This window comes from Erythrolamprus reginae, chromosome 5 (genome assembly GCF_031021105.1).
Source record: "Erythrolamprus reginae isolate rEryReg1 chromosome 5, rEryReg1.hap1, whole genome shotgun sequence".
NCBI classification, from domain to species: domain Eukaryota; kingdom Metazoa; phylum Chordata; class Lepidosauria; order Squamata; family Dipsadidae; genus Erythrolamprus; species Erythrolamprus reginae.
The window spans coordinates 32,396,136-32,422,749 of record NC_091954.1 but is presented as its reverse complement, the minus strand read 5'-3'; the positions used below and the strand labels follow the sequence as shown (position 1 = coordinate 32,422,749).

Here is a 26,614-nt window from a genome sequence, read left to right as displayed (position 1 = left end):
GCACTTTGGATCTTAAAGAGAAAGAAGCCAACTTTATTATTGACATTAAAAAGCCTTGTTTGTTATGCAGGTTTACTATTTGGGGCAAAAAAGTTCCCCTTTCTGTTTCTCTTGGTAAAGAAGACAACTTTTCAAAAATCTCTGAGCTAAAGATGTTTGAGAATGAAGAACTGGAAGATACTGTGATTATCTCTGAAGGAATAATGGAGGAATACTTAGCATTTGACCGCAGAGATGTGTAGGTATTGAATACATTTCACAACAACTTCGTTTGTTTGTTTGTTTGTTTGTTTGTTTGTTTGTTTGTTTGACTGACTTGTATGGCGCTCCTCTCCATGGACTCGGGGTGGCTCACAACATTTAAGTAAAAAAACCCAACACAGTATATAAAACATTTCTAAATCCAATTAACATAATAACCAATTTTAAATATTCTAAAAAAGCTAAACATCTAAAAATCAAACATTCAAATACACTCTACAACATCCTACACATTCACTGGCCAGAGTCTGGGGTCTAGTGACCCCAAGCCTGATGGCATAAATACGTTTTCAAATTCTTACGAAAGGCAAGGAGAGTGGGAGCAGTGTGAATCTCTGGGGGAAATTGATTCCAGAGAGCCTGGGCCCTCCCCTAGGGCCCACCAAGTGACATAGTCTAGTTGACAGGACCTGGAGAAGGCTAACTCTGTGGGACCTAACAGGGCGCTGGGATTCATGCAGCAGCAGGCGGTCCTGTAAGTAATCTGGTCCTATACCATGTAGGGCTTTATAGGTCATGACCAACACTTTGAATCAGGTCCAGAAACCAATTGGCAGCCAGTGCAATCCGCGGAGTGCTGGAGAAACATGGGCATACCCTGGCAGGCCCATGACTGCTCGCGCGGCTGCATTCTGCAGACTTTGTAGTTTCCGAACACTTTTCAGAGGTAGCTCCATGTAGAGAGCATATTTAGTGACTTTATAACAGGGGTGTCAAACTCAATTTCATTGAGGGCTGTGTCAAAGTTGTGTTTGGCCTCGGGGCAGGGTGGGTGTGGCCAGCTTCACGTCACACGTGTTGGGGGCGTCTGTGACACTAGAGCATTCTGCCAGCAAAAACAACCTCCCATGCTCCGTTTTTGCCTGCAACGCCCTCCTGAAACCCTCTGCCAGTGAAAACAGAGCTCACAAGGGCTGCCCTCAAGGGCTGCTCCATTTTCACTGGCAGAGGCACTGGGGCAAGTCCTTCGCTGTTTCCAGAGTGGCCCCACGAGACAGATCTAAGCACCATGGGCCAGATGTGGGGCCTGGGCCTTGAGTTTGACACCCCTTATTTATATTGACCTAGAATTGTATATTTCTTTGTAACAATAAAAAGATCTGCTGTATTAAACAGTATAAACCTGTAAAAAACTTTTTTTTAGTTTTCATTGGATGATAAAGGGCAATAGATAATATCTTGCAACAAAGCCTGTTATAAATACTTGACTTGCTCTTCTCCCATCAGAGATGTCCTAACAGCGGGAGAGACGGATAAAGGCAGGAATTCAATCAGTTCCTCCTATAAAGTGGAGAAGAGCTCTAATAGCTGTGGTTTTTCCAATTTGTGTTTCCAAATCCCAGCTCTATGAACTTCTGTGAGAAGCCGTTGGCCAACAGTTTTAAGTAGTGAACAGCTGTAAGGTTTACCTGCTTTTTTCAAAGGGAAGAAGAATTGCATGAATGGAAAATGGGACTTTCACCAGCCAGACGGAAACTAGGGTTTCCTCCAATCTCACCATCGTGCTGCATGAGAGATGCAGTTTTTTCTTTCGTATTTGATGATGTGTGGAGCGAAGTCTTGGGCTACATGGAGCAGCTGATCTGCAGACATTGGGAAGGTTCATCCTCAGGTTTGTTTTTAGGCTGTAATTCTATCTATATACTGCAGGAGTGCCCAGGCTTGACAACTTAAAAACTTGTGGACTACAACTCCCAGAATTCCCCAACCAGTAAGGCTGACTGGGGAATTCGGTAAATTGAAGTCCATAAATCTGCAAGTTGCCAAGCTTTGACACCACTGGTAAAATGGATGCCTCTTCTAAAAACTCTTCCCAAAAACAATTTTATTACAGATACAGCATTAGTAATTACAGGTATGCGTTTTTGTAATATGACATGGACTGGACCTGAATATAGTTTGGATATAGTAAATCATGTATTTTTGTTAAAATAGTATTTAGCTTTTTGCCGTTATATTTGGAACTTTCCTAATTCTAATAATGCTTAGTATTACTGTAATGTTTTAGGCTATGCTTGACACATTAATTGTATTTATATTCTGTAATGTTTTAGCTATGCTTGACAAATTAATTGTATTTATTATTAGATTAGAACTGTCTCTGTATTTTCCTTTGAAGATGTTTCTAATAAGTTTGGGAGTTGTAAGAAAACACAGATTCCTTTTAGCATACACCCCTAGCTGCTTCAGCAAATGACAGAATTAGATGCTTAAACAATCTGTGTTGCAAATCTTGAGATGTTATTATTTCGTTTCACAAGCAGTTGTGTGTGTGCAGCTTCTCATAATAGCAAGCTATGAAACAAAAGATAAAAATAGTTGCTGCATGAATTATCCCTAATCAAATTTAGCCAGAATACTGGGCTACATTTAATTTAACCTATTGATGCTTGTTCAATTATTATTTAGTTTCTTTAATCTATTGATGCTTGTTCAATTATCAAGTATTAAATGTTCAAGCGTTAACCACATATTGCTGTAGTTCTTTAAGCAATTATGAGAGAAATCAGGCTGTAGGTTTTTTAATATCTGAAAAACTTGCCTATAAGGATTGTTATTTGTTATTTGTTTGGGATATTGGTAGATGATGGGAAGAATGTCATTTCTGTAGAAGCAAACCGGACAGATTCCGGGAGTCCTTTTATGCAGTTTGAACCTTTGCCTTTGGTATTACCTCGGATGCCACAAACCAAGATGCCCTCTATCTCTTCAAATCTGGTAAATTTAATAATTGATCAATTGTCCTTCAAAATGTTTTTGGTGGTGTTGGTGGTCATATGTTATCACATATTTTAGAAGTCTTTTCCTTGTGCTGCAAATGCTCTTATATTTTGAGATTGGGATTGGAACATAAGTATTCAGTTTCTTTAAAAATACTGTGTGAGGTTTTGATTAAGCATAAAAGATGTTAATGTTGATTCTGCTCAGCTTAATGGAAATCAGAAAGGAATACGATTTCTTCAGTTTAAAATTAACTGAGTTAATCTCTCTGAGTTTTAAAAATATATTTTTAAAGTTGTGAGCCGCCCCGAGTCTGCGTAGAGGGGCGGCATACAAATTTAATAAATAATAATAATAATATTCTGATTCTCATTGTGCATACTCTGCAAGTGAGGTACATTCTGTATGTATGTATGTACGTATTATTGAAATACGTATACGTATTAAGTCTGTGTTTCATCTGTTTAATTCAGTTTATTTCCTTTTTTCACTCTTTCATTTTCTATATAATCCTCTTGTATAACTTATCACATGTATAGTACTTAAAAGAAAGATCCAGCCAGCCTTAGTTGCTTGTCAGAGGCCCGTTGCTTGGGAATGAGTTGACAGTATTTACAAAGAGTAGAATTTAATAGTGTTGTTGTGATTTATTTTCAAAGGTGGCATACAAAACTGAGCTTAAAATTAGTCTTTGATGTTACATTTATTTAATTGTGTCCAAAATGAAAACATTTTCTTTCTATGTGCCTTATTGCATTTATTATGCAACATCAAAGACTAATTTTCTTTACAATTATAGACTTCTCTTTTCTTACCCTTTTTAGTAGAAATGGCCAGTGGGAATGAACTATTGTGAATTAACTTTTTCTTATCATTGTTGTTTAATTATGACCCAATTTAATTTCTTCTAATGTATAGGTAAATGTTTCTCAAGGTGCAAATGCTGGTGTACAACGTAATTTGAATGGCTTGATGGTAATTCATGGGATTCCCTTACATCCAAGGACCTTGCCCTTGATGGACAAAATATTGTAAGAATTTACAAAAATTGTTTGTTCTGCAAAAAGCTGGCTTTTTGATTACAGAGATGAATCTGAAGTACAGTGGTACCTCGTCTTATGAACGCCTCTACTAACAAATTTTTCGAGATATGAACCCGGTGTTTTAGATTTTTTGCTTTTTCTTCCGAACTATTTTCGCCTTACGAACCCGAGCCGCCGCCGCTGGGATGCCCCGCCTCTGGACTTCCATTGCCAGCCGAAGCGCCCGTTCTTGCATTCCTAGGATTCCCCGGAGGCTCCCCTCGCTGGGGTTCCCTTCATTTTTGCCAGCGTTGCTTTGAATCCCAGCAAGGGGGGGCTCAGGGAAATCCCAGCAACGCAAGAACGGGCGCTTCGGCTGGCAACGGAAGTTCGGAGGTGGGGATTCCCAGCAAGGGGAGGCGAGGGGAAATCCCAGCAATGCAAGAATGGGTGCTTCGGCTGGCAATGGAAGTCCGGAAGCAGGGATTCCCAGCGGCGCAAGGCAAAAGGGGTGACTTTCGGGATGGGGTTGCACGCATTATTTGCTTTTACATTGATTCTCATGGGGAAAATTGCTTCTTCTTACGAACTTTTCTACTTACAAACCTGGTCACTGAACGAATTAAGTTCGTAAGATGAGGTACCACTGTATTTGGGGTTCAGTCTTTGTTCAGACAGATTTTAGAGTTGACTTTCTACTTGTATCTATGGAAACAGAATACTTCTGCAACTTATTAGTCAGATAATTAATTAAAACATGTATAACTTTAATGGCTTTTAAATATTTGATTGTATTAAACCTGTAAGCTTGTAAGTTACTTTTAGTTTAAATGCATAATTTATTACATTGTAGAATTAAGATCCTGAAATATAAATTAGATATTTATAACTGACGAGATAAAAAATTAGATACAAGAATAAAATTCTATAAGATGGTGTAAAGATAAATACAGTAATACCTCATGATATGAATTTAATTGGTGCCAGGAGGAGGTTCATAAGGTGAAAAGTTCGTAAGACGAAACAAAGTTTCCCATAGGAATCAATGGAAAAGCGATTAATGCGCGCAAGCCCAAAATTCACCCCTTTTGCCTCATTTCCGCCGGCATTCGGATTTTGTTCGGGTGTGGGTGGAGGGGAGGAGACGGGGGAGACAGCGCAGGCTGCCCAGAAAGAGCCTCGTGGGTGGATTAACGGAAAAGTCAACAGTTACTGTCCGGCTTGCAATGACTGGAAGGGAAGGGAGGGAAACGCACGGGCGGTTTGTACGTGCGTCTTCTCTGATTTCCTCCCTCCCTCCTTCCCCCTCTCCCTCCTGGCCTCCCTCCTCCTCCTCCTCCTGTATTCCGCCTCCCTCCCAGCCTCCGGGCCACATTCTCCGCGCCGCCGGCCGGCTGTCATCTTCTAAAGAAGCAAGAAGAGGAGGAGGAGCTGGGCGCCTTCCTTCACCACCACCGGCACCCAGCTTCTCCTTCTCTTCTTGCTTCTTTAGAAGATGACAGCCAACCGGCAGCGCGGAGGCTGGGGATGGTGTGCGTGTGTGGAAAGGGTCAGCGGGAGAACTGGGGGGAGCCGTGGCCACTGCCCCGTGGAAGGGACCCGGCTGGGAAGCTCCCGAAGGTGTGGGCTGGGGTCTTTCCGGGAGAGCAAGCAGCAGGCGTGGGCTGGGGTCCCCCCAGTTCTCCCGTGGACCTCTTCCACACATCCCGACTCCTGCAGCCTCCGCGTTTTTCTTTCTTTTCTTTCGGCTTGATAGTTCATTGCATTATTTTGCTTTTGCACCCTCTCTTGGTTTTAGAGACTATGATGAAAGAATGCTTATGAGACCAGGATCTAGTTCTATCTTGTCAACCAGAGCTCGGCCAAATCGTCCCCTTGAGCTCAGTGCATCTTCTCTGTCCTACTGTGCACAGTCGGCGAGGAGGCGTAACCCCCCACCACGTACCCTGCATCCTATCAATGCCAGCCTTTCTCGCTCAGGAACCCCACGAGCCTTAGATGATGTCATCAGGGGAACTCGACTGTAGGTTGACATATAAGATGAGATGAATTCTTTCCTTCTTTCCTGTTATTTATTGACCCATTTTGTAAATTCATAGAGCCACCTATCTCAGTCATGATTCGGAGTGACTGAGTGAATTCATCCTGTTGCACTGAACAGTCTTGTATATACACTGCTCAAAAAAAGAAAGGGAACACTTAAACATACAATATAGCTCCAAGTAAATCAAACTTCTGTGAAATCAAACTGTCCACTTAGGAAGCAATACTTATTGACAATCAATTTCCCATGCTGTTGTGCACATTCAACTTTGTACAGAACAAAGTATTCAATGAGAATATTTCATTCATTCAGATCTAGGATGTGTTATTTGAGTGTTCCCTTTATTTATTTGAAACAGATACTTGTTGGTATAAAAAGGGAACATTCGGAAGTAAATTGCAAGAGTACCTGGGTGTGCCCACAGAGGTTCACTTGGAGACGTTAGGCGAGTCTCCCTTTTTTCAGCATAACATATCACACCAGATTGTTTAAGTTGCAGAAAATTAGGAGGAGAAAATGCTGTGCATATCAACTTCCGCTCCAAGCACAGTGCAAGATAGAAAGCAAATAAGTAAAAACATCCTTCATTACTTAATTATAAATAGCATAGCTCCCAGCGGCCGATAAGGGCACACGGGGTTGGCCTTCTCTAGGTTCCGTCGGTTAAGCAATGTCAGTTGGCCATGGGGAAGGGCCTTCCCTGTGGTAGCACCGGCTCTCTATAATCAACTACTTCCTGAGATCCATACTGTCCCCAACCTACTGGCCTTCTGGAAAGCTTTAAAGACCTGGCTCTGCCAGCAGGCCTGGGGCCATTGATCAAATGATACAACTTCTAGATCTGGCCTCAAAAGATATGTATGGTTTTTTAAAGGGGTTTTAAATTGTCTTTTTTTAGATGTCTCTTTTCTGTTGTAAGCTGTCCAGAGCCCTTCGGGAGCTGGGCAGCACATAAATTTAAATTAAATTAAATTAAATTTAAATAAGTTAATTAGTTAGTTATAAGTAAATACAGAGGATTTTAAGTTTTCTGTAGATCAGTGTTTCTCAACTTTGACACCTTTTATTTTATTTATTTGCTTGTTTTTCATGTTTCTAAACTGCTCAACTCTCTCAAAGTTTGCACTTCTTAAAAAGTTGCCACGGTTGAAAAACACTGTTGCAGATTATTTTGTTTTTAGGCTAGTGGGAAAATTGATATTGACCACTTAGAATTACTGTTCAATGTAATACTAGAAAGAGACCTTGATAAAAATCATGATACTGAGAGTTATTGCATAAGAGATGGGTGGCAAGTAAACTTCATAAACATAAAAACAAGATCCATTTCATATCTCCACTGAAATGCACCTAATGTGGAGTTCACCACTTGCTTAGTCTCAACTATCCCCAGGCCATCATCAACGAACACTGCTTCAGCTTGCAAGGCCTACCGTTTTCAATTTTCAATTTAAAGAAGTTTATGTCAAACTTACCATTTATAATGGAATTGGACAGCTTGTAAGTACTGCTATTTTTTTCCCTTTCAGCTCTGCTGCAAATGAGCAGCTGTCATCCCCTTCTCCGATGCCATTAAGCAGAAATAATCTCTTGCCTCCTATTAGTACCATAGAAGGAACAGAACATGTAGTAGTATCCCAAAAGCAAACGGTAAATCAACTGTGTGTTTTTTAAAGTTTCCTACTGCCCCTGTAGATTATCCCTGATTTTTTTTAAAAAAGAATAACATTTTAAAAATTATTTTTCAGTTCTAAATGAAAGGTTTTTATTAATGGCTTTCATGGTTATTTTTTTCTATAAACACTCATTGAAATATGCTAACAAAAACCTGAAATAATAGGATGTCTAATCATTGAGAGATGCTATAGGAGGTTGATGATCTAGAAACTGAACAATATTGCTTTTTATTTGTGAATTACCTGGCATTCAAATCAGCGGCCCCGTAAGGCCGACGGCTGTGATTTGTGACACCACTTGTATTTCTTCTATTATGTGGACAGACACCTCCAACTTTTCTCTTTATGTGGAACTATAATATCTCTTAAATAAGGCTACTAAACTTTTCAGGCATCACTGAACCTGTGCAAAGATAATCACAGCACCTACATCCCAAATGCTATATTTAGGGGAAACTTAGGAAATTGGGAGGAAAGCTGCACTAAATAATCCTATGCAACCTCTCTTTAACCAAGAGAGTTAGAACTGTTGCATATATTTGATGCTTATTTCTAATTTTTGAAATAGCTCTTTTGGATATAAAACTTTTTTTCTCTTCATGTTGCAGAAATCCCGGGTAAATGCTAACCGGGCTCGAAGTGCAGTAGCAGATGATGTCAGCCATCAACCAGTTCATGAGAGATTTTTATTACCTGAGAGTTTTTCCAGGCCTAATACATCACATGCATTTTGGGTAAGGTGTAAAAAAATTCCATTTGTAATAGAATATTGTACAGAATTCCTTATTTTGGGGACCTCTCAGGAAATTGCCACATTGTATAACTTGTTAGAGGTCTGAAGGGAGACTGGCATTTTTCGGAGTATAAAACACAACTTTTTCTCCCCAAAAGAGGGTGGAAATAACAGTGCATCTTCTACAACCATTTTTGGCTTCCAGAAGCCTTGTCCTTTGTCCCATTTTTGTGAAAAATGGGTGCACTTTTTGCAAAAATGGGGTGCGCAGAGGGTTTAGAAGTTGTCCTTCCAAATGTTTACATATTACAATCTTTGCACAAGAATTGGAGGTAGTCCATGACTTTGTGTATCTTGGCTCAACCATCGGCAACATTTTTTCTCTAGATCCTGAGCGTAGTAGTAGTAAAGCGGCCACCACATTCTCTAGACTCAGAAAGAGAGTATGGCCTAATAAGAAGGACATACAAAGAGAGACCATACAAAGATCCAGGTTTATACAGCCTGTTTCCTGAGCACACTCTTTCATTGCAGCAAAGCTTGAACCCTTTACCCACGGCGAGAGAGAAAGATGAATACCTTCCATATGTGCTGTCTCTGAAGTATCCTTGGCCACCTGGCATGACAACATTCTAAATAGCAAAGTCTTGAAACATGCTGGAATTTCTAGCATGTATACACTATTGAAACAGCAATGTCTTCTCTGGCTTGGGCATGTTGTGAGAATGGATGATGGGTGAATTCCGAAAGATCTCATGTATGGTGAACTAGTTCAGGGAAAGCACCAAAGTTCCCTCTAGTTTTTTCCCCGGTGTGGGCGGAAAAGTATAGTGTCTGAGCGGCAGTCCCCTTGGGACTAGGCAGCATAGAAAAATAATAATAATAATAATAATAATAATAATAATAATAATAATAATAATAATAATAATAATAATAATAATATAAATAAATAAATAAGAAAAAAATCTTTTTTATTAAAAGAAATTAATAATTTTAAAAAACCAAAATCCATTACTATTAAAACTAAAACAACCAGCAAAACCAAAAACATAGCTATTAATAAAAACAGGTAGGGGCTGGGTGTTTTTCTCTCTGTTATTATTTAAGTGCTTTTACCATATGCTTTAAATCAAGAGTCACTTCTCTCTCTGTTTCTCTCTCTTCCCTGTCATTCTCTATCTCAATCATTTTCTCATTTCTCTTTTCTCCCCTTTTTTCTATCATTTCTCTCTCTCTCTCTCTTCCTTCCACTCTTCTCTCTCTCTCTTGCTTACTCTGTCTCTCTCTTGCTTTCTTCCTCTCTCTCACTCTCTTCCTTCCTCTCTCATCTCTCTCTCTTTCTCTCCCCCTCTTTCTCTCTCTCTCTTTTTCTCACTTTCTCTCTTGTTTTCTTTCTCTCTCTCGCTTTCTCTCTCTCTCACTCTTTCTTGTTTTCTTTCTCTCACTCTTTCTCTTGTTCTCTCTCTTTCTATCTCTTTCTCTCTCTCTTTCTCACTTTCTCTCTATCTTGCTCTGTCTGTTGCTCTCACTCTCTCTCGTTCTCTCTCTGCTCTTCTCACCGGAGGCCGGCGAAGGTGATTTTTAATGTCAGGCGCGCGGGTGCGTGCACTCCCCATCCCCCTGCAAGCCCGCTCGGAACATTCAAAATAAAAACCTTTGCTGGCGAAAGTTTTTCTTATTTTGAATGTTCCGAGCGGGCTGGCAGGGGAATGGGGAGCGCACGCACCTGCGCACCCGACATTGAAAATCACCTTTGCCGGCCTCCGCTGTGAGAACGCCTGCCCTGCCTCTCCTGCAGCCCCCTCGCTGACAACCCGGGACGAAAGCACTCTTGGCGAAGGGACTGCGAGAGGGGCGGGCTTTCCCGGTGCGGAAGGAGCCACGCCCCAAGGTGGGAAGCAGAGGAGGAGAAAGAGAGGCGGATCGGGCAGGCAGGGGGCAGCGGCGAGAAGCCAGGGGCGCGAGGGGGGCGGAGGTGCGGAGGGGTGGGGGCGGCCGCGGCTTCTTGCGCGCCCTTGGAAAAGGGTGTGCGGGGGGTGTTTTGGGGTGCGCGCGCGCAGACATGCGCAGCTTAGAGGCAACAGAGGAAAGCACCCCAAAGGGAGAACACAGCTGCGATATAAGGATATCTGTAAAAGGGATTTATTGGACATTAACAGCTGAGAAACCTTGACCTCTGATCATTCAGCTTGGAGGCTAAAGACGCAGCATGGCCACCACAATTTCGAGGAGACACTTGTTTGGCAGTGTGAGACAAAGAGGCAGTCCCGAAATCAACGAAATCCAGGGGGCAGATGGGACAGAATGGATCTGCGCTCAGTGTGGAAGGGATTGCCACACTCAGATTGGCCTCTTTTGCCACACTGGATGCTGTCCTAGGAACTCTTTCCAGAGCGCAATATCATAGTCTTTCAAGACTTAAGGCTGCCAATGCAGTGCAGGTGTTAAGTTAGTCACATAATTGTTAAGTGAATCTGGCTTCCCCATTGACTTTGCGTGTTAGAAGGTGTCAAGTGATGACAGGACCCTGAGATAGTGCAACCGTCATAGATACAAGTCAGTTGCCAAGCTTCTGAATTTTGATCATGTGACCACCGGGATGATACAAGTGTGAAAAAAGGGTCATAAGTCTTTTTTTTCAATGCCCTTGTAATTTTGAACAGTGACTAAAGAAACTGTTGTATGTAGAGGACAACTTCTATATCTGCATACAAACTTAACAGGGAAGATTCCAGATCAAGCAGAGAGATTTGTTTGCATCCAAAGAAATACCAGTATGTGTTCCTTCAGCGAGTAACCTGGATATCTACCTTGGGTTATACCAGGGTTGTCACACTAAATTTCATTGAGGGCCGCTTCAGAGTAGTATTTGACTTCAAAGGGCCGGGATGGACGTGTCCAGCTCGACAACACTTGTGTCAGGGGTGTCTATGGTGGCCCGAGAGCTCTGCCAACGAAAATGGAGCTCAGGTGTGCCGCATGAGGCACTTGCAAGCTTCATTTTCAGCTGTGACGGCTTCCTGCAAGCCTTTGCCAGCGAAAAAGGATTTCAGAAGGGGCGCACGCTGTCCTTTTCTGTTTCCAGGCAGCCCTTCAGGCCAGATCTAAACACCCTGCTGGGCGGATTTGGCCTTGACTTTGACACCCCTGATATACGCTATATGCATTTAGGATGGGTTGGAACCATGAACATTTTGCTGAATATTTTGGATTTGTATGATTTGATGCAGGACCTGATGCAATAAATTTGATCTGAACCCTTTAGGCAGAAACACAATATCGTCGTTCGTGCACTGTTATTGATTATGCTAATCAGCCACGAAACAATAAAGGATCTGCTGGTACAGGTACATTGATAGCTGAACACTTTTTAAAAATGACTGCTTAATGTAGAGCAAATAACATAAAGCAACTTCAACATTGGAATCTTTATTATTCTACAGATCCTGTCAACGTAGGTGTCACAGGAACCAGTTTAGGGATATCTAGCTCTTCCTACATTAATTCTTTCCACCACCAGCCTCTTGGTCATTTTCTTGATGAAGATGAGGAAGATAATGACCATCCCCCTCTGGGTAAGAAGTAAAGGAACAGATCTGAGAATGTGTACAATCTATTTGGTTGCAAGCCATAAAAAACCTGGCATCTTTTTTTGAAATGTGTTTTGTCATTTTTGCCTAGTTTATTTCTTAAGCCAGAATAACATTTTTAATCTCATTCAGGATACACTCCAGGGTTTATTCCCATTCAGTTTATTCAGTCAGTTTAACAAGAGGGTAGCCGCCAGATTGTCACAGTAGTTTCAAAAAGACAAATTGCAACCTATCGTGTTATGTTATATGCCCCATAAGAATAAAAACTGCAGACAGATGACAAATAGACTCAGCTCAGTCACATGAACCTTAATAGCTGAAACAATTCCATAACTCATTCTGGATTTACTTTTTCACAAAACGCAACAAGTAGTTTTGCAGAGAAACTTGATTCACACAAGACGCGCCTATTGTGGCCTGTTGGCCATTGGCCCCATCAACAGCTGAATCAGAGGAGGCAGCGGCATGGGAGTCAGGGTCAGCATCAAGTCAACCTGAGAGCGCTAAGAGGGAAGAGGGAGTGGAGCTGGCAGAGACAGAGGCAGAGCCTGGGCCGTCCATCAGCCCTAAGATGGAGAGTCAACAACCCACAGGTCTGGAGGTGGCTGATGAGAAAGAGGATGAACAGCTTGGTCCAGTGCCTGAGATGTGGATGTGCAGAAGGCAGAGGGGAGCAGTGGAAATCTGTGGGTCATCTTTGGGAGGGAAGAGCCACTGATGCTAGTGAAGCCCCACCTTAGCTCTAGGTATAAAAGGCGGGATGGAGATAAATAGATGTGGCAGACTATTCATATTCTGGCCAACCAGACTTGTTAGCCTGCGTTGAGAGAGAAATTTTGTGCTGGGACTGCTAGCGCTTCTAATAAAGGAATATTTGAGTTACTTTCAGAGGGTTTGTCATGTTTGAGGAGCTGGGTGAGAACAGTGCCCTTGTGCCAAAGATTGATAACATAAGATGCACGCTTGAAAAATGTACAACAGCTTTATTGTCTCGATGTCTTGAAGGCAATAATGTTGTTTTTTTTACAGGTAATAAAGTAGACTGGAATTGTATACTGTAGTTACTTTCAAGCCTTATCTCATTCTTGCTTAGTAGGTCTTCAGTTATATGGTTCTGTAGAAATTCACAGCCGAGCTGGATCACGAACTAAACAGGGATTTTAAGCCATCCATCTCCAAGGAGGGAGAATCTTCTGAAGCTTTTAGAAGAGTATTCAACGACAGCAATATCAAATCCATTTACAGAAGAATTTGATTTTTTTCTTTTAAAAAGTCATATTTTTGTATAACAAATGCCAAAGACTATGTGGCTATAGGAGAATTTTGTGCCAGCAGAAACTGTCACCCTCTTTTTTGATGGAGCACTAAAAGTTTGTGTTCTGTGGAACTCCGCTATCATGCCGTTGGTATGTTCCATTACAAAAATGTTTAGCTGAAGAATGCAGTGGCAATACTAGTTATGATTCAAAGACTTGCTAGTTACTAATACCTAATAGCAATATGTTTAACAATATTATTTATAACGATATTAAATTTGATTATTGATTGGTCTGCACCTCAAGTAGTTTCCCTAAATGTTTAAACAGTTGAAGGTTGTCATTACTAGTTCATGTATTTGGGGAAAATTGGTATTTGAAAGGTGACCAGGATTAAACACAGTATATTTGAATTCCTATATGTTTATGCAGGATACCATTATTTTCCAATTAAATCCATACATGTTTAATCACTTTTTAACTATGCCAACTTTGGCTGCGATCATAAAGCACCGCTTTAGCTGTGTATTTTTCAATTGTAGTCAATACATAATATCTTTTTTAAGTAAATGAAAAATTTTGATGAAAACTTTTAAGTAACTTTTTCACCATATACTCAGATTTAAGAGTTTAGGGTTTTCTCATTGGGAAGACAGAATATTTTCTACGTTTTGTAGGAGACACATCCGGTGAGGTATGTAGAAACAGATAAAAACATAGCAACCTAAATATTGTGTTTAATGTCTAACATAATTTTAATGTAATTCAACAGACTTAATTAGTAAGATGAACTAGTAAATGCAGCCATTAACTGCTGAAGCTATGTATAAAACAAAGGTAACTTTGCATTTTCCCTGATACCATGTGAGAGATGTAAAAGAAACAAGATAGGCAGAGTCTGATTAAATTGTAAAATGGAGACTATTTTGTATGCAAATTAAAGCATTTTCTAGACTGTATTTGAGTTGAAATTAAATATCAGGGTTGGGGCCTACCTCCTGAATTTAAAAATGATAGAAACTGGAAATGGAAAAATGAATTTCCAGAATACTTTAAAAATTTTCATTCTACTTTTTTCCCCCGTCAAAGAGCTTAAGGTGGGTAAGTATGCTATGTAGTTTTAACTTCAAGGCAATCTTGTTTAACAGGGTAGGCTGAGAATCGCTGGCTCAGGGTCACTCAGAAAAGTTAGTATTTATTTATTTGGCAAACTTATACAGTATAGCTGTTCATATACAGTGGGGGGGAAAGTATTTAGCCAGACACCAGTTGTGCAAGTTCTCCCACGTAAAAAGATGAGAGAGGCCTGTAATTGACATCATAAGTAGACCTCAACCACGAGAGACAACATGAGAAAACACATCCAGAAAAGGACATTGTCTGATTTTTAATGAATTTATTTGCAAGTTATGGTCGAAAATAAGTATTTGGTCATCTACAAAGAAGCAAGATTTCTTGCTCTCCCAGACCTGTAACTTCTTCTTTAAGAGGCTCCTCTGTCCTCCACTCATTACCTGTAGTAATGGCACCTGTTTGAACTTGTTATCAGTATAAAAGCCACCTGTCCACAAGCTCAAACAGTCACACTCCAAACTCCACTATGGTGAAGACCAAAGAGCTGTTGAAGGACACAAGAAACAAAATTGTAGCCCTGCACTAGGCTGGGAAGACTGAATCTGCAATAGGCAAGCAGCTTGGTGTCAAGAAATCAACTGTGGGAGCAATAATTAGAAAATGGAAGACATACAAGACTACTGATACTCAATCTGGGGCTCCATCCAAGATCTCACCCCATGGGCTCAAAATGGGCGTCCTTCCTGGAGTCCATGTTTCTGCCGGCCAGGAAGGACGTCTCTGTGACATCAAAGCTCCGCCCATGGAATTCCTTATTGGGATTCCCCACCTCCCTTTGAGCCTCCTGACTGGCCGACAGCTCCGTGGCTCTTCTGCAAAGGTGACAGCCGGGCGGTGGCGCTTCTCGGCGGCCTCCCGAACCCGAATGCTGAGCCCGAACTTTGGCCGAACTTCCGGGTTCGGCGTTCACGGCGGCAGGTTCGTAAGGTGAAAAAAGTTCATAAGAAGAGGCACAAAAATCCTGAACCCCAGGTTCGTATCTCAAAAAGTTATTAAGATGAGGGGTTCGTATCACGAGGTACTACTGTACTTATTTTCCACCACAATTTGCAAATAAATTCATTAAAAATCAGACAATGTCCTTTTCTGGATATGTTTTCTCATGTTGTCTCTCATGGTTGAGGTCTACTTATGTCAATTACAGGCCTCTCTCATCTTTTTAAGTGGGAGAACTTGTGCAACTGATGTCTGACTAAATACTCCCCCCCCCCCACTGTGTGTGACCCTGAACAGTTTATAGTTAAAAATCACAAAATAGTACAAAAATTGTAACAAAAATAATTATAAGTTTTAAAAATTATTTAAAAAAAATATAATTTACAAGCGAGGACAATTTCCTTAGCAACACGGCCATTTTGAAGACTCCATATGCATGTAATCAGATCCCCAGGCCAGGTAACAAAACCACATTTTCAGGTTTTTCCAGAAGGCCAGTGATGTTGGGGCCAATCTGGCATCAGAGGCAATGATGTTCCAAAGGCAGGTGCCACAGCAGAAAAGGCTCTCAGGACCCATCAGATGACATTCCTTTGTAGATGAGGTCCCAACATGCCCTTCCTGCTGGACTTGATTGGATAAGTGGATGTGATTGGGAAGAGGAAATTTCTCAAATTTCTTACCTGTTAATTATGCAACCTTCCAGTGCATTATTTTTGCTTTTGCAACAGTTCTTATTCCTATACTGCTCTCAAGTTGCTGACTGTCTGAACTTACAAGTAACAGTTTTGCTGCATGTTTGTATTATATTGGAAGAGATATCCCGATCAGCCTGGGTTTCATCCTGTCAAACTGGTTGGATATGGGTTTTGCCACAGCCACCGTCTCTTCCAGAATGGAATTTGAGAGGTAAGATATTCAGACTGATCCCCACCCCTTTACATAAGACATATCCAGAGAATTCAGACCCTCACAAATATTGATACAATTGCATATTAATTGCATTTAAGAAACTTTATCTTCCAGATCTCAATCTCTCTGAATTAACACCAATAAAATTTCAGTTCATGCAGCACTGTTAAAATTACTTGTAGAATTAGAATCCTAATGGATGTACTGTATACAAACAATCATCTAGCACTGCCCTGATAATAGTTTACCTACTGCACCTATGAAAAGTTGACTTAACAATATGTCATTTCAAAATGTTTCAAAATTCCTATAAGTTTCACTTCTGTAAACACATTTAAGTTTCATAATTTGCTCATTTTTTTTAATTTTTAAAGATTTTACATTCAACTTAACAAACAATATTATTTTACAGAAATATAATAGTGAAAGGTTTTGATCAAGTTTTCTGTGCAGAAAAGCTGTTCCTCCAAAACGTTCAAGCTATTTTGCTTTAAATTTGCTAACTGTATCTAAAACCCTTTGTTTTTTCTTTCACATCGATTAATTGCTGAAAGTGTGCTGCAAATTAGAGATAAATGAAGATCGTTTATAAAACCAGTCATTTTTTAGCAGTTGTTTTCTTTCCTCCTTTTTTGGATTTGTTTGCATACGTTGCTTCCATCCGAGCCACAAAATCTTCCATTTCCTTTTTTCTACTACCCATTCTGCTCTGTTAAATAGAATAAAAACAAGTTGGTTAATAAAAGCAAAATATTAGTTTCTATTATAAAAAGCATTATAGCTTCTCATTTAGCAACTATCTCAGGTAGTGACCATTTGCAAAGATGGTAATAAATGATAGTAAAAATAATTCTTAGTAACGTATACACTTACATTAAAGTGTTGCAACTAAGAATATAAGAGTGAGAGTAACGCTGGCATAATGCACTAGAACAGGCGTGTCAAACCTGCTCACATTACAGGCTGTATTGCGATGTATAGTGATGTTTTTTGCCTCTGCGGAGCTGGGATGGGCATGGCCTGTGTAGACTGCCAGTTTGACAGGCCTGCACTAGAGAACTTTATCTGAATGAGACTGCAACAATAAGCAATCTTTGCAGTCATGGATTTGCTTAACTACTATTCTGCTTAATGACAAAGTTAATTGAACAGATTACGGTCTGTCCAGTCCTCAGAGAGGAGCGGCATACAAATCCAATTAATAAAATAAATAAATTACATTATTTATTGAAATAATTCAGAAACTGTACAATAACATCTACATTAAAAGTATTTTATTTATTTATTTATTTATTTATTTATTGGATTTGTATGCCACCCCTCTCCGTGGACTTGGGGTGGCTAATAACAGTGGTAAAAACAGCATGTGACAATCCAATACTAAAACAGCTAAAATGGGCTAAAATTTAAAATAAGATTGCTGAAAGAATCAAAACTGTTTAAAAATGATAAAGTAAGAAACTATATACCCATGAATTACTATTATCAAAATGCCTGTTAATTAAATATGCTACAAAGATCAGAAACATTCCCAGATTATTGCTGTGTTTTGTGTAGGAAAATTACAGCTCAACTCAGAACCTCTATCAAGAAGTAAAATTCTTTGTTCCAATGTGAGTCACTGTGGGCTAAATTTTATTTTGACATTTTATGAACTCTTTAATCAGTTTAGAAATTATTTTTCCCCAATGATCTTCAAATGTCTTTTCATAACCTTACTTGAATTAATACTTTCAGATCATCATCTCCTTCACCAAGTCCCATTTCTTCTCTGTATTCTTCTGCCTCTTTAGCTTCCTTTTCTGCCTAAAAAAGCAACAATACTGAATCCATTTCTTTCCTAACTCAAATCACCAACTGCAATTTATTTAACATTTAAGGAAATACTTCTAAAGCAACCATTCTTTAAGTCAAATTGGCCAAAGCCACACATGAATTTACGGTAAAGTTAATCCCCAGGAATAAATACAATAGCTTAATAACTGTTTTACTAAACTTGAAATAAACACATATGCATAGTAGTATGTCATTGACTAACTAACTTTAGATTTATCATGTTCATAATTTTAGAAAATATTTTCTAAATAAATCACTAGAATGTAATATAATACAAAATATAAGAGGGTTAGTCACTTTCAACAATTCTGCTTTGATTTATAAACTTGAGGATTATAATATAAAGATACACTGATATATTTAGAATTATATTTAGTGTTACAAGCTTTAATAATAAATATCATGAGTTACACATACCTTCCTTTTCCTTGCATTTATCTTTTTCTTAGACTCATTTACAAAAGATTTATAAGATGGAAGTTCTCCAGAATCAATAGCATGTTGAATAATCTGTCTTATTCTTGATTCATCTGTATAATCGACACATAGCACAGACTCCATGATTTTGTCCATATCGCCTTTAAAGTCTTCATATGCATCTTTAACGTCTTCCAGTTCTTCTGCGGAATTTTTGTATTTCTTTTCAAAATCTTGAATATTTTTTACAGTTATCTAATTGATTTAAAAAAAATTAAACACTTTTTAAAAACAAACTCGTTAGAAATATTTTCTACATTCCACATTCTCTGTTACTGTATTTAAAAAGGTTTTTCTTTTCCAATCATTCAAGCTCATCTGAACCAAATCTTTATGAAATAAGAAGGTACTCTCTGTGTGGAGTGTAGAACTAGAGAAGGCAGTTTCAATTTAAGTAAAATCAGCAATTTATCTAGTTCAGCAGAAGTTTCTGTGAGCTTTGAGCTGAATATTTTCCTGTTCTATTTGGAGATTCTAAAGTTATAACTTTGGGAAGCTCACATGCAAGGCCCATGTTCATTAGTAACTTCAGAATTTTTAGGGTTCAGAGTAAAAAAAGTACAAGCTACTTGGATTTTGGCAAAAATGAATTTAAAAATTAATTTCTGCCATTTATATAAAATTCCAGAATTATCAGAACTTCTCTTTAATTATAGCTTTCACTAAGTCTTTTTTATTAAATTTGTTTGCTGCCCATATCAGGAACAATGAGGTAATTAAAAAAAGAAAAGAACCCTAGCAACTGGCTTTAGCTATGATAAAAGTCTATGGTAAAATAATTATTATACAAAACTTACGCAATAATACAGTGGTACTTCTACTTACAAACTTAATTTGTTCCATGACCAGGCTCTTAAGTAGAAAAGTTTGTAAGAAAAATCAATTTTTCCCATAGGAATCAATGTAAAAGCAAATAATGTGTGCGATTAGGGAAACCACAGGGAGGGTGGAGGCCCTGTTTCTTCCCAGGAGATTCCTAGAGAGGCCCCGCGGAGGCTTCTCCCTGCCTTTTCCGGTTACAGTTTCAGAGGCTCGGGTTTGTAAATGGAAAATGGTTCTTGAGAAGAGGCAAACAAAATCTTGAACATCTTATCTAGAAAAGTTCATAAATGGTGGCGTTTATAGATAGAGGTACCACTGTATATACAAAATGTTATCCTAGAAATCTTAATTCTGGCAATTCAATTATATAGTTAGTACACAGTAAAAGAAAACACAACTCACTTTTTTAAACAGCAACCTCCAGTATTCTTCCCAGTTACAATCTTGAGTCAACACAGTTGATTCCTCATCCACAATCCCTTGTTCATCGTACAGAGCCCGCTGTTCCTCATCACTTAGTACTGCATAAACCTTGCCCAGGATCTAGGAGAATAGAGACAAACCTCAATAATTCAATAAATGGCTTGCCCCCTTCCCCTTCCCTCTTCCAAAAGGCTTATTTTAGGATTAAAAATGTTACATTATCATAATTCTTTCTAATAGTAAATCTACTACTGTACTGAACATCAATTTGTGATTAGGGCCACTCTAAGCAGAGTTTAAAGTAATCACTTTTAAACTCATTTTTAAAAAGCAAAACAACTGAATCTTCAAAAAGTGAACACAAGAACAAGGGGGCACAATTTAAGGTTAGTTGGGGGAAAGATCAGAAGCAACGTGAGAAAATATTATTTTATTGAAAGAGTAGTAGATGCTTGGAACAAACTTCCAGCAGACGTGGTTGGTAAATCCACAGTAACTGAATTTAAACATGTCTGGGATAATAATCCTAAGATAAAATATAGGAAATAGTATAAAAGCAGACTAGATGACCATGAGGTCTTTTTCTACCATCAATCTTCTATGTTTCTATGATTTGTTCTTCTGATGTATAAGCTTTTTATAAAAATAACAATTTAATGTATTTACTGCAAGCACATTTATGCTGCTTCATTTAATTCTAAGCAGCCTACAATTCAAAGTCAAACCTCAAAACCACAGTATAACAATAATGCAGGTATTGAGCCCAAAATTTCTGTTAAGTGAAACATTTGTTAAGTGAGTTTTGCCCCATTTTATGACCTTTCCACTGTTTTTAAGTGAATCACTGCTGTTGATAAGTTAGCATTCACTTGTTAAGCGAATTTGGCTTCCTACTGACTTTGCTAGTCTGAAAGCACTATGAAGCGGTTTATTAAATGCTATTGTTACTGCTACTTCCCCTCCCCCTCCACCCAGTCCTAGAAAGTTACATCAAGCCCAAAAGCTAGCCAGAGAATGACAGTTTAAAGTTCATAGTAGCCCATCCAGAATCTCAACCAGGCTAATTGCTGTTGTGGTTAGCTCTGCCCCAGCTCCTGCCCCAAGGAATGTGGAGGTGGATGTGAGGGAGACATCCACATGCCTGTTTTGCTCCCAGTAGAATCTGCCGACTGTTCTGTCGGGCTCTCTGGTAGAATCCTCCCAAAAATTCACAGGTACAAATTTCAGACACACACGCTTTTGAAAATTCAAAACAACGTTCTTTATAATGAAAATTCACTTAAATTAAGCCCTCTTTTGGTATAGCAAAGAGCACTCATCTCCCAACAAACTGCTAATTTATACAAGTCCCTTATCAGTCCTGTGATATTTAGCTTGCAGCTGTGAGGCAATTCAAAGTCCTTCTTTCACAAAGTGAAACACACTTTGCTCTGGTTTAGTTTCCAAGCAGGGAAAAATCAGCACATACAAGTCAGTCAGTAAAGCAGTCATGAAACACAAGGATCAGATAATCCTCCACAATGGCCAAACCCACATGCTTTATAACAGCCTCACAGCCCCACCCAACCACAGGTGGCCTCATTTTCTTTGATAATAATCTCTCAGTTGTTGCCTATGCATCGCTCTCCGCATGCGTGGCTGTATCATTAACTCTTTATTACTTAGATTTGTATGCCGCCCCTCTCCGAAGACTCTGAATCCAAGGAGGAGCTAGATAATTGATCTCCTTCTGAGCTGTCTGCCACACTCTCCTCCTCCCTGTCACTCATGTCTTCTTGGTCAGAGGAGCCTTCATCATCAGATTCCACCCGGGGGCAAAACAGGCCAGCAGCATGTGGATGTCTCCCCCACATCCACAGTCCTTGGGGCAGGAGCTGGGCCAGAGCTAACCACAACACCGACAAAATCTCCTCTGACCAAGGAAGCGTGAGTGACAGGGAAGAGGGGAGTTTGGCAGACAGCCCAGGAGGAGATCAGTCATCTGTATCATCCCTGGATTCTGAACAAGAATTAATGACACATCCACACATGCGTAGAGTGATGCATAGGAGACAACAACTGAAGGATTATTATAAGAGAAAATGAGGCCACCTGTGGTTGGGTGGGGCTGCTGTAATTAGTGCTACAGATAAAAGTGCAGCCTGATGTTTTAGTCTCATGGCAGTTTATCTGATTTATTGTTTCGTCAAGATCGTGGTTTTTGCTGTTCTGGATTGTGTGTGTGGACTCTCTGGACTTTAGAATTGGACTCAATTTCCCAGTTATTGGGTGAGCAATTGGATTGCATTTAACCTGTGCCTTGTGTGTACCAGAAAATCCCTTTGACATTTAAAAAGGGAGATGTTTCTGTTTATAAAAAGTTTTGGGTTTTCCTTTTATCGTGTGGTCAGAATAATTATCCTGTAATTACGGGCAGTTGAGACACGCCGGCAGAACAATTGCCAGACTAGCTTAAATCTCCAATATTTATATTTTGTCCATTAGATTTCTCCTGGGTGTCCACTTTCTGTCTACTCCCCCCCTCTGCCCCCAATGCAATGAGTGGAAATGTTGCCACTTGCTAGTTTTCTCTGTCTCAGGCGGGTCACCCAGTATCTGGCCTTTGCGATCCTTGCCAATATGGGTTTTGTAGTACTGTTGCCCTGACTAACTGACATGGATTTTCTTGTATTTTACCCCTGCCTTTTTTTAAAAATGTCCTCAGCACAGAATGGAGAAAAGTGGCAGAACAACTTTCCAATCCTCATTTAACCACTAGGCCCATCCCAAGTTAGCTTTCATTGAGGTTAACCAAGACGGTCACCTCTTAAAGAGTTTTTCCCAGAGTTCAACTTCAGGAGACCAAATGAAGCCATCCCTGTGGCTTTCTTCAAGACAATTTGCCCCGCTTCTTCTAAGATGTGTGTGTGCATGCATGTGTGTAACTTTTGTATAACATACAAAGTAAAGCTTAAATGCTATATTCGTGCCTTGTGTGCCCTGAAGCACCCTTTTAGAACAGAATTTGTGTGTGTGTCATGTCTGTCTCTGTTTACCTACCTATCTACCTATCTATTTTGCCAACTAGGTATTGGTAGTATACAAAGATATAACAATGTTTATATATCTGACATTTATTTATTTATTTATTATTTATTTGGATTTGTATCCCGCCCCTCTCCAAGGACTCGGGGCGGCTCACAACATATACAAAGATACAATAGCGTAGTAATCCAATTAACATCCATAACAAAAATCTTAAAAATAATCTTTAAAAATTATAACTTTAAAAACTTTCATTAGCATTCATTCAATAAAATCATACTAAAAACATTAGTTGGTCAGGGGAAGACATTATAACTGTGTGTGTGTGTCCTGTGTCTATCCACCAACCTACCTTTCTATTTTGTCAAGTACGTATTCGTAGTATACAAAGATATAACAATGTTTATATGCATGATACTGGTAAGAGAGAAACATTAAGACGGGACGGAAGGCATGCTGGTGCACTTATGCACGCCCCTTCCATGCAGCCCTGGGATTTCCTGGTGGTCTGCCATCCCCGTATTGGTCCAAAGTAACTTCCCCTCAGCTCCCCCCCACACACTCTGCGGTCCAGGGAAAATAAACCGCCCCGGGGAGCTCGGTTCTTACCTGGAAATGCCGGGTGCAGCGCTCCTTATCAGCCGGCTCAGCGCGGTCCGGATGCACCCGGAGGGAGACCCTGTGGTAACCCCGGCGGATCTCATTGGCTGACGCCTCCGGCTTCACGCCCAGCACCTGGTACAGGTCGCCCGCACCGAAGGCCTCCCGGCACAGCTCCAGCAAACCCATCCTGTTGATGTTAGGCGTTTATTGTTCTCCCCCCCCCCACCAACCCCTTTTTCTTTCCCGCGACAAACAGGAGTCACTTGTGCGCATGCCAGAAAGCGGGACCGCTGCCTCTCCCTCCTCCCTGCTAGACAACGCGCACGCGCCCGGCTTTCCCGCCGGTCGTGACCTCCCTCCCTCCCTTTTACTTTGCGGCGCGGGTCAATCGATGTCGCAAACAAAGGAAGTCAAGGAAACCGAAGGACCCGGGGAGCGTGAAACCGTAGAGATAGGGCAAAGGACAGGCAGAGTTGGCTTTTCTATGACTTGTGGACTTCAACTCCCAGAATTCCCGAGTCAATCATGATAGCTCAGGAATTCTGGGAGTTGAAGTCCACGTATCATAGAAGAGCCAACTTTGCCTGCCCGGAGACAGGGAAATGGGTAGAAGCGCCCTTACAGGTAGTCTTCGTCTTACGACCGAAATTGAGGTGAAAACTGTTGAGACATTTCTTGAAGTGGGTTTTGCCCCGATTTATGACCTTTCTCGCCACGGTTGTCAACTGAATCACTGCATTTGTTGAGTTAATAACGGAGTTAAGTGAATCTGACTTTGATCAGGTGGCCATGGGATACAGCAACTGTCATAAATATGAACCAGTTGCCAAGGGGCTGAATTTTGATTGCAGGATCCTAGGGATGCTGCAAAGGCTGTAACTGTGAATAAGAGTCATAAGTCACTTTTTGTCAGTGCCGTTGGTAACTTGGAATGGTCACTAAATAAACCATTGTAAATTGAAGATTACCTGAGTGATATGCTCCGCTTAATGTGAAGGATGGGTATATTATTGTCAGCGAGGGGTTACCCCCTACCAACAGTACTCGTACGCTCCTGGCAGCGGGCATGTGCAGACACACCCAGCACCAGGTTTGGCTCCTGTGCATGTGGCGCAAGGTGAAATCTTGCATGAGGACATGGTTTGCCATAATTGTGATGATTATGGCGTACAACTCAACCACAAATTCACTATCTCAGAAAATTAGATTACATGCAATCAATAAAATAAGGATTGTACGTAGAATATCGGATTTCTGAAAACTATAAGCATGCTTATGTACTCAGTACTTGGCTTGGGCTTGAACTAGCTTGACTTGTATTTATAATGAATCTCATATATTACGTTTCACCTTTTAAGTTGCATTACTGAAATGGACTTTTGCATATTCTAATTTTTCGAGTTTCACCTGAATGCTCTCTGTAAACCACTTAGAGGGCTGTAAAGCCCTGTGAAATGGTATAAGTGCTAAGTGCTACTGCAGTGCTAATCACTGCCAGATCTAAAAATACAAATATATTTTGCATAAACCTTATAAGGTTTTTTCCTGTGTAATATTATGAGTGTTTTTGCAACGTTTCAGCAAGATCACACTCACCATCTTCACGCTGAAGTCTGACGAAATGCACAAAACTTTACATACATATATATATACTGTATCTATATTCATGCTCAGCAAAAATGTTATACGTACATACATATATCCACACACACACACACACACCAGTGATGGACTCCTGCTGCTATGGCTAAGCAAAATTTGCCAAAATGTGCATGCACGTGCGTCCCTGTCTGAGATTTTGCTACCTGCACAGATGTGGGAAGCAAAATTGCATGCAATCCCATTCACATACCAGAGCCGCAGAGCTGTGCACAATTTGCTGTACCAGCAGGAGCCCACCACTGATACACACACCCATATTTTTCAGAGTATAAGACACAGCCTTTTCCTCCCTAAAAGAGGCTAAAAATCTGGGTGTGTCTTATATTCTGAATGTAGCTTTTTTTTCAGCCCTAACTAGCTGCTAACAATGTTCCCAGCTCTTACCTTGCAGTCTCTCATTGTTTTTCCCTGCAAAGAATATTTTCTAAGCCCTAAGTCTTTGCAGGTTGTTTTTTCATTGCTCTACTTGCTCTGAATGTTTCTTTCCAACCAGGTGCTAACAATGTTCCCAGCTCTTATCAGCTTGCAAGCTCTTTCATTGTTACTCTCTCCAAATAAGGTTTTTTTTAAAGCCCTAACCAGGGGATAAAATAATGTGCTGAATGAAGCTGACTAGAAGGGACGCTAGCCAGATGAATATCTGGTAGGCAGATTTCCACCCCACCCCACCTCATTTTCCTTCCCAAAAACTAAGTATCATCAATCTTATACTCTGGTCTCATACTCCGAAAAATACGGTATATCATACATACACACAAACATACACACACAAGCACTAAATTACTGTAATAAATATTTCAATTAAATTCCTATAAATCAGAAGACACGGGTTTGTACTTCAAGTTGTTTTAATTTAAAAAAAATCTATGTCCAATAGTTAGACACTTTTGAAAAAAAAATCAACCTTTCTCATGATTAGCAATCACTAAAATTTCCATAAACTTGATTACAAATGCTTGACTGCTTACAAAAAAAGTAAAATAATTGTATTTATGGGGAATAACCCTCAATAAATGACAAATTATTTTCACTTGCAGTCAGGAATAATGAATAAGACATTTTTAAACTTATTCTTCAGACAGCTTTACTCTTGCACTGGTTTTCTTTGTAGCTGATGAAACAATCTTGCTTTTCAAATATATATTTTCAGCTTAAAGGTTCTGTTACAGGTTTTTTAAATTTTCGTGTGAATTTATAATTTAGAACATCTCCATGCCCACTTGCTTTCATTTGCTCTTCCCATGATCTCATTTCATTTTCATAGCGAATCTTATCATCTTCTGCAAGCTGGCAGTAGACCTGCAAAGTAGCATATAAACTAGTCATATATATTTAGTCACAATCTTTAACCGCATTTTGATTAATCCCAGATTGAAAACAATTCATATGAATTGTGCAAAGGTATAAATGACAATTTACAAACCTTTATGGCTTGGTCTGCATACTCTCTAAACCAAAATGAAACGAACCTCATTATGG

General features: G+C 39.9%; 3 protein-coding genes across 14 annotated transcripts in view; 1 reads left to right on the top strand and 2 right to left on the bottom strand.

Moving 5' to 3' along the window:
• Positions 1-18,837, top strand: part of FAM149B1 (family with sequence similarity 149 member B1) — a 37,811-nt gene extending 18,974 nt beyond the window's left edge. For 3 of the 12 annotated variants that reach the window (XM_070752296.1, XM_070752293.1, XM_070752301.1), the window contains 12 exons: positions 71-238; positions 1,686-1,873; positions 2,846-2,979; positions 3,901-4,013; positions 5,803-6,027; positions 7,578-7,698; positions 8,333-8,458; positions 11,723-11,804; positions 11,901-12,032; positions 16,193-16,285; positions 17,846-17,901; positions 18,574-18,837. In XM_070752296.1, the coding sequence (XP_070608397.1) occupies positions 71-238; positions 1,686-1,873; positions 2,846-2,979; positions 3,901-4,013; positions 5,803-6,027; positions 7,578-7,698; positions 8,333-8,458; positions 11,723-11,804; positions 11,901-12,032; positions 16,193-16,285; positions 17,846-17,901; positions 18,574-18,621 (1,486 nt within the window). In that variant the 3' untranslated portion in view covers positions 18,622-18,837. Of the gene's footprint in view, positions 1-70; positions 239-1,685; positions 1,874-2,845; positions 2,980-3,900; positions 4,014-5,802; positions 6,028-7,577; positions 7,699-8,332; positions 8,459-11,687; positions 11,805-11,900; positions 12,116-13,143; positions 14,266-16,192; positions 16,286-17,845; positions 17,902-18,573 lie in introns of those variants that run through there. The other 9 variants (XM_070752295.1, XM_070752303.1, XM_070752294.1 and 6 more) reach the window with 8 other exon arrangements.
• Positions 16,376-23,813, bottom strand: DNAJC9 (DnaJ heat shock protein family (Hsp40) member C9). The gene is made up of 5 exons (XM_070752308.1): positions 23,480-23,813; positions 19,826-19,966; positions 18,542-18,796; positions 18,008-18,094; positions 16,376-16,997 (listed from the first exon to the last, which is right to left on the bottom strand). The coding sequence occupies exons 1-5, from the start codon at positions 23,657-23,659 to the stop codon at positions 16,887-16,889; spliced, it is 774 nt and encodes a 257-aa protein (XP_070608409.1). The 5' UTR covers positions 23,660-23,813; the 3' UTR covers positions 16,376-16,886.
• A 2,152-nt stretch (positions 23,814-25,965) lies between these two features.
• The window catches only part of TFAM (transcription factor A, mitochondrial), a 64,015-nt gene continuing 63,366 nt past the window's right edge, over positions 25,966-26,614 (bottom strand). The window contains exon 7 of the mRNA XM_070752291.1: positions 25,966-26,434. Coding sequence (XP_070608392.1) covers positions 26,282-26,434 — 153 coding nt within the window. The 3' untranslated portion in view covers positions 25,966-26,281. The remainder of the gene's footprint in view (positions 26,435-26,614) is intronic.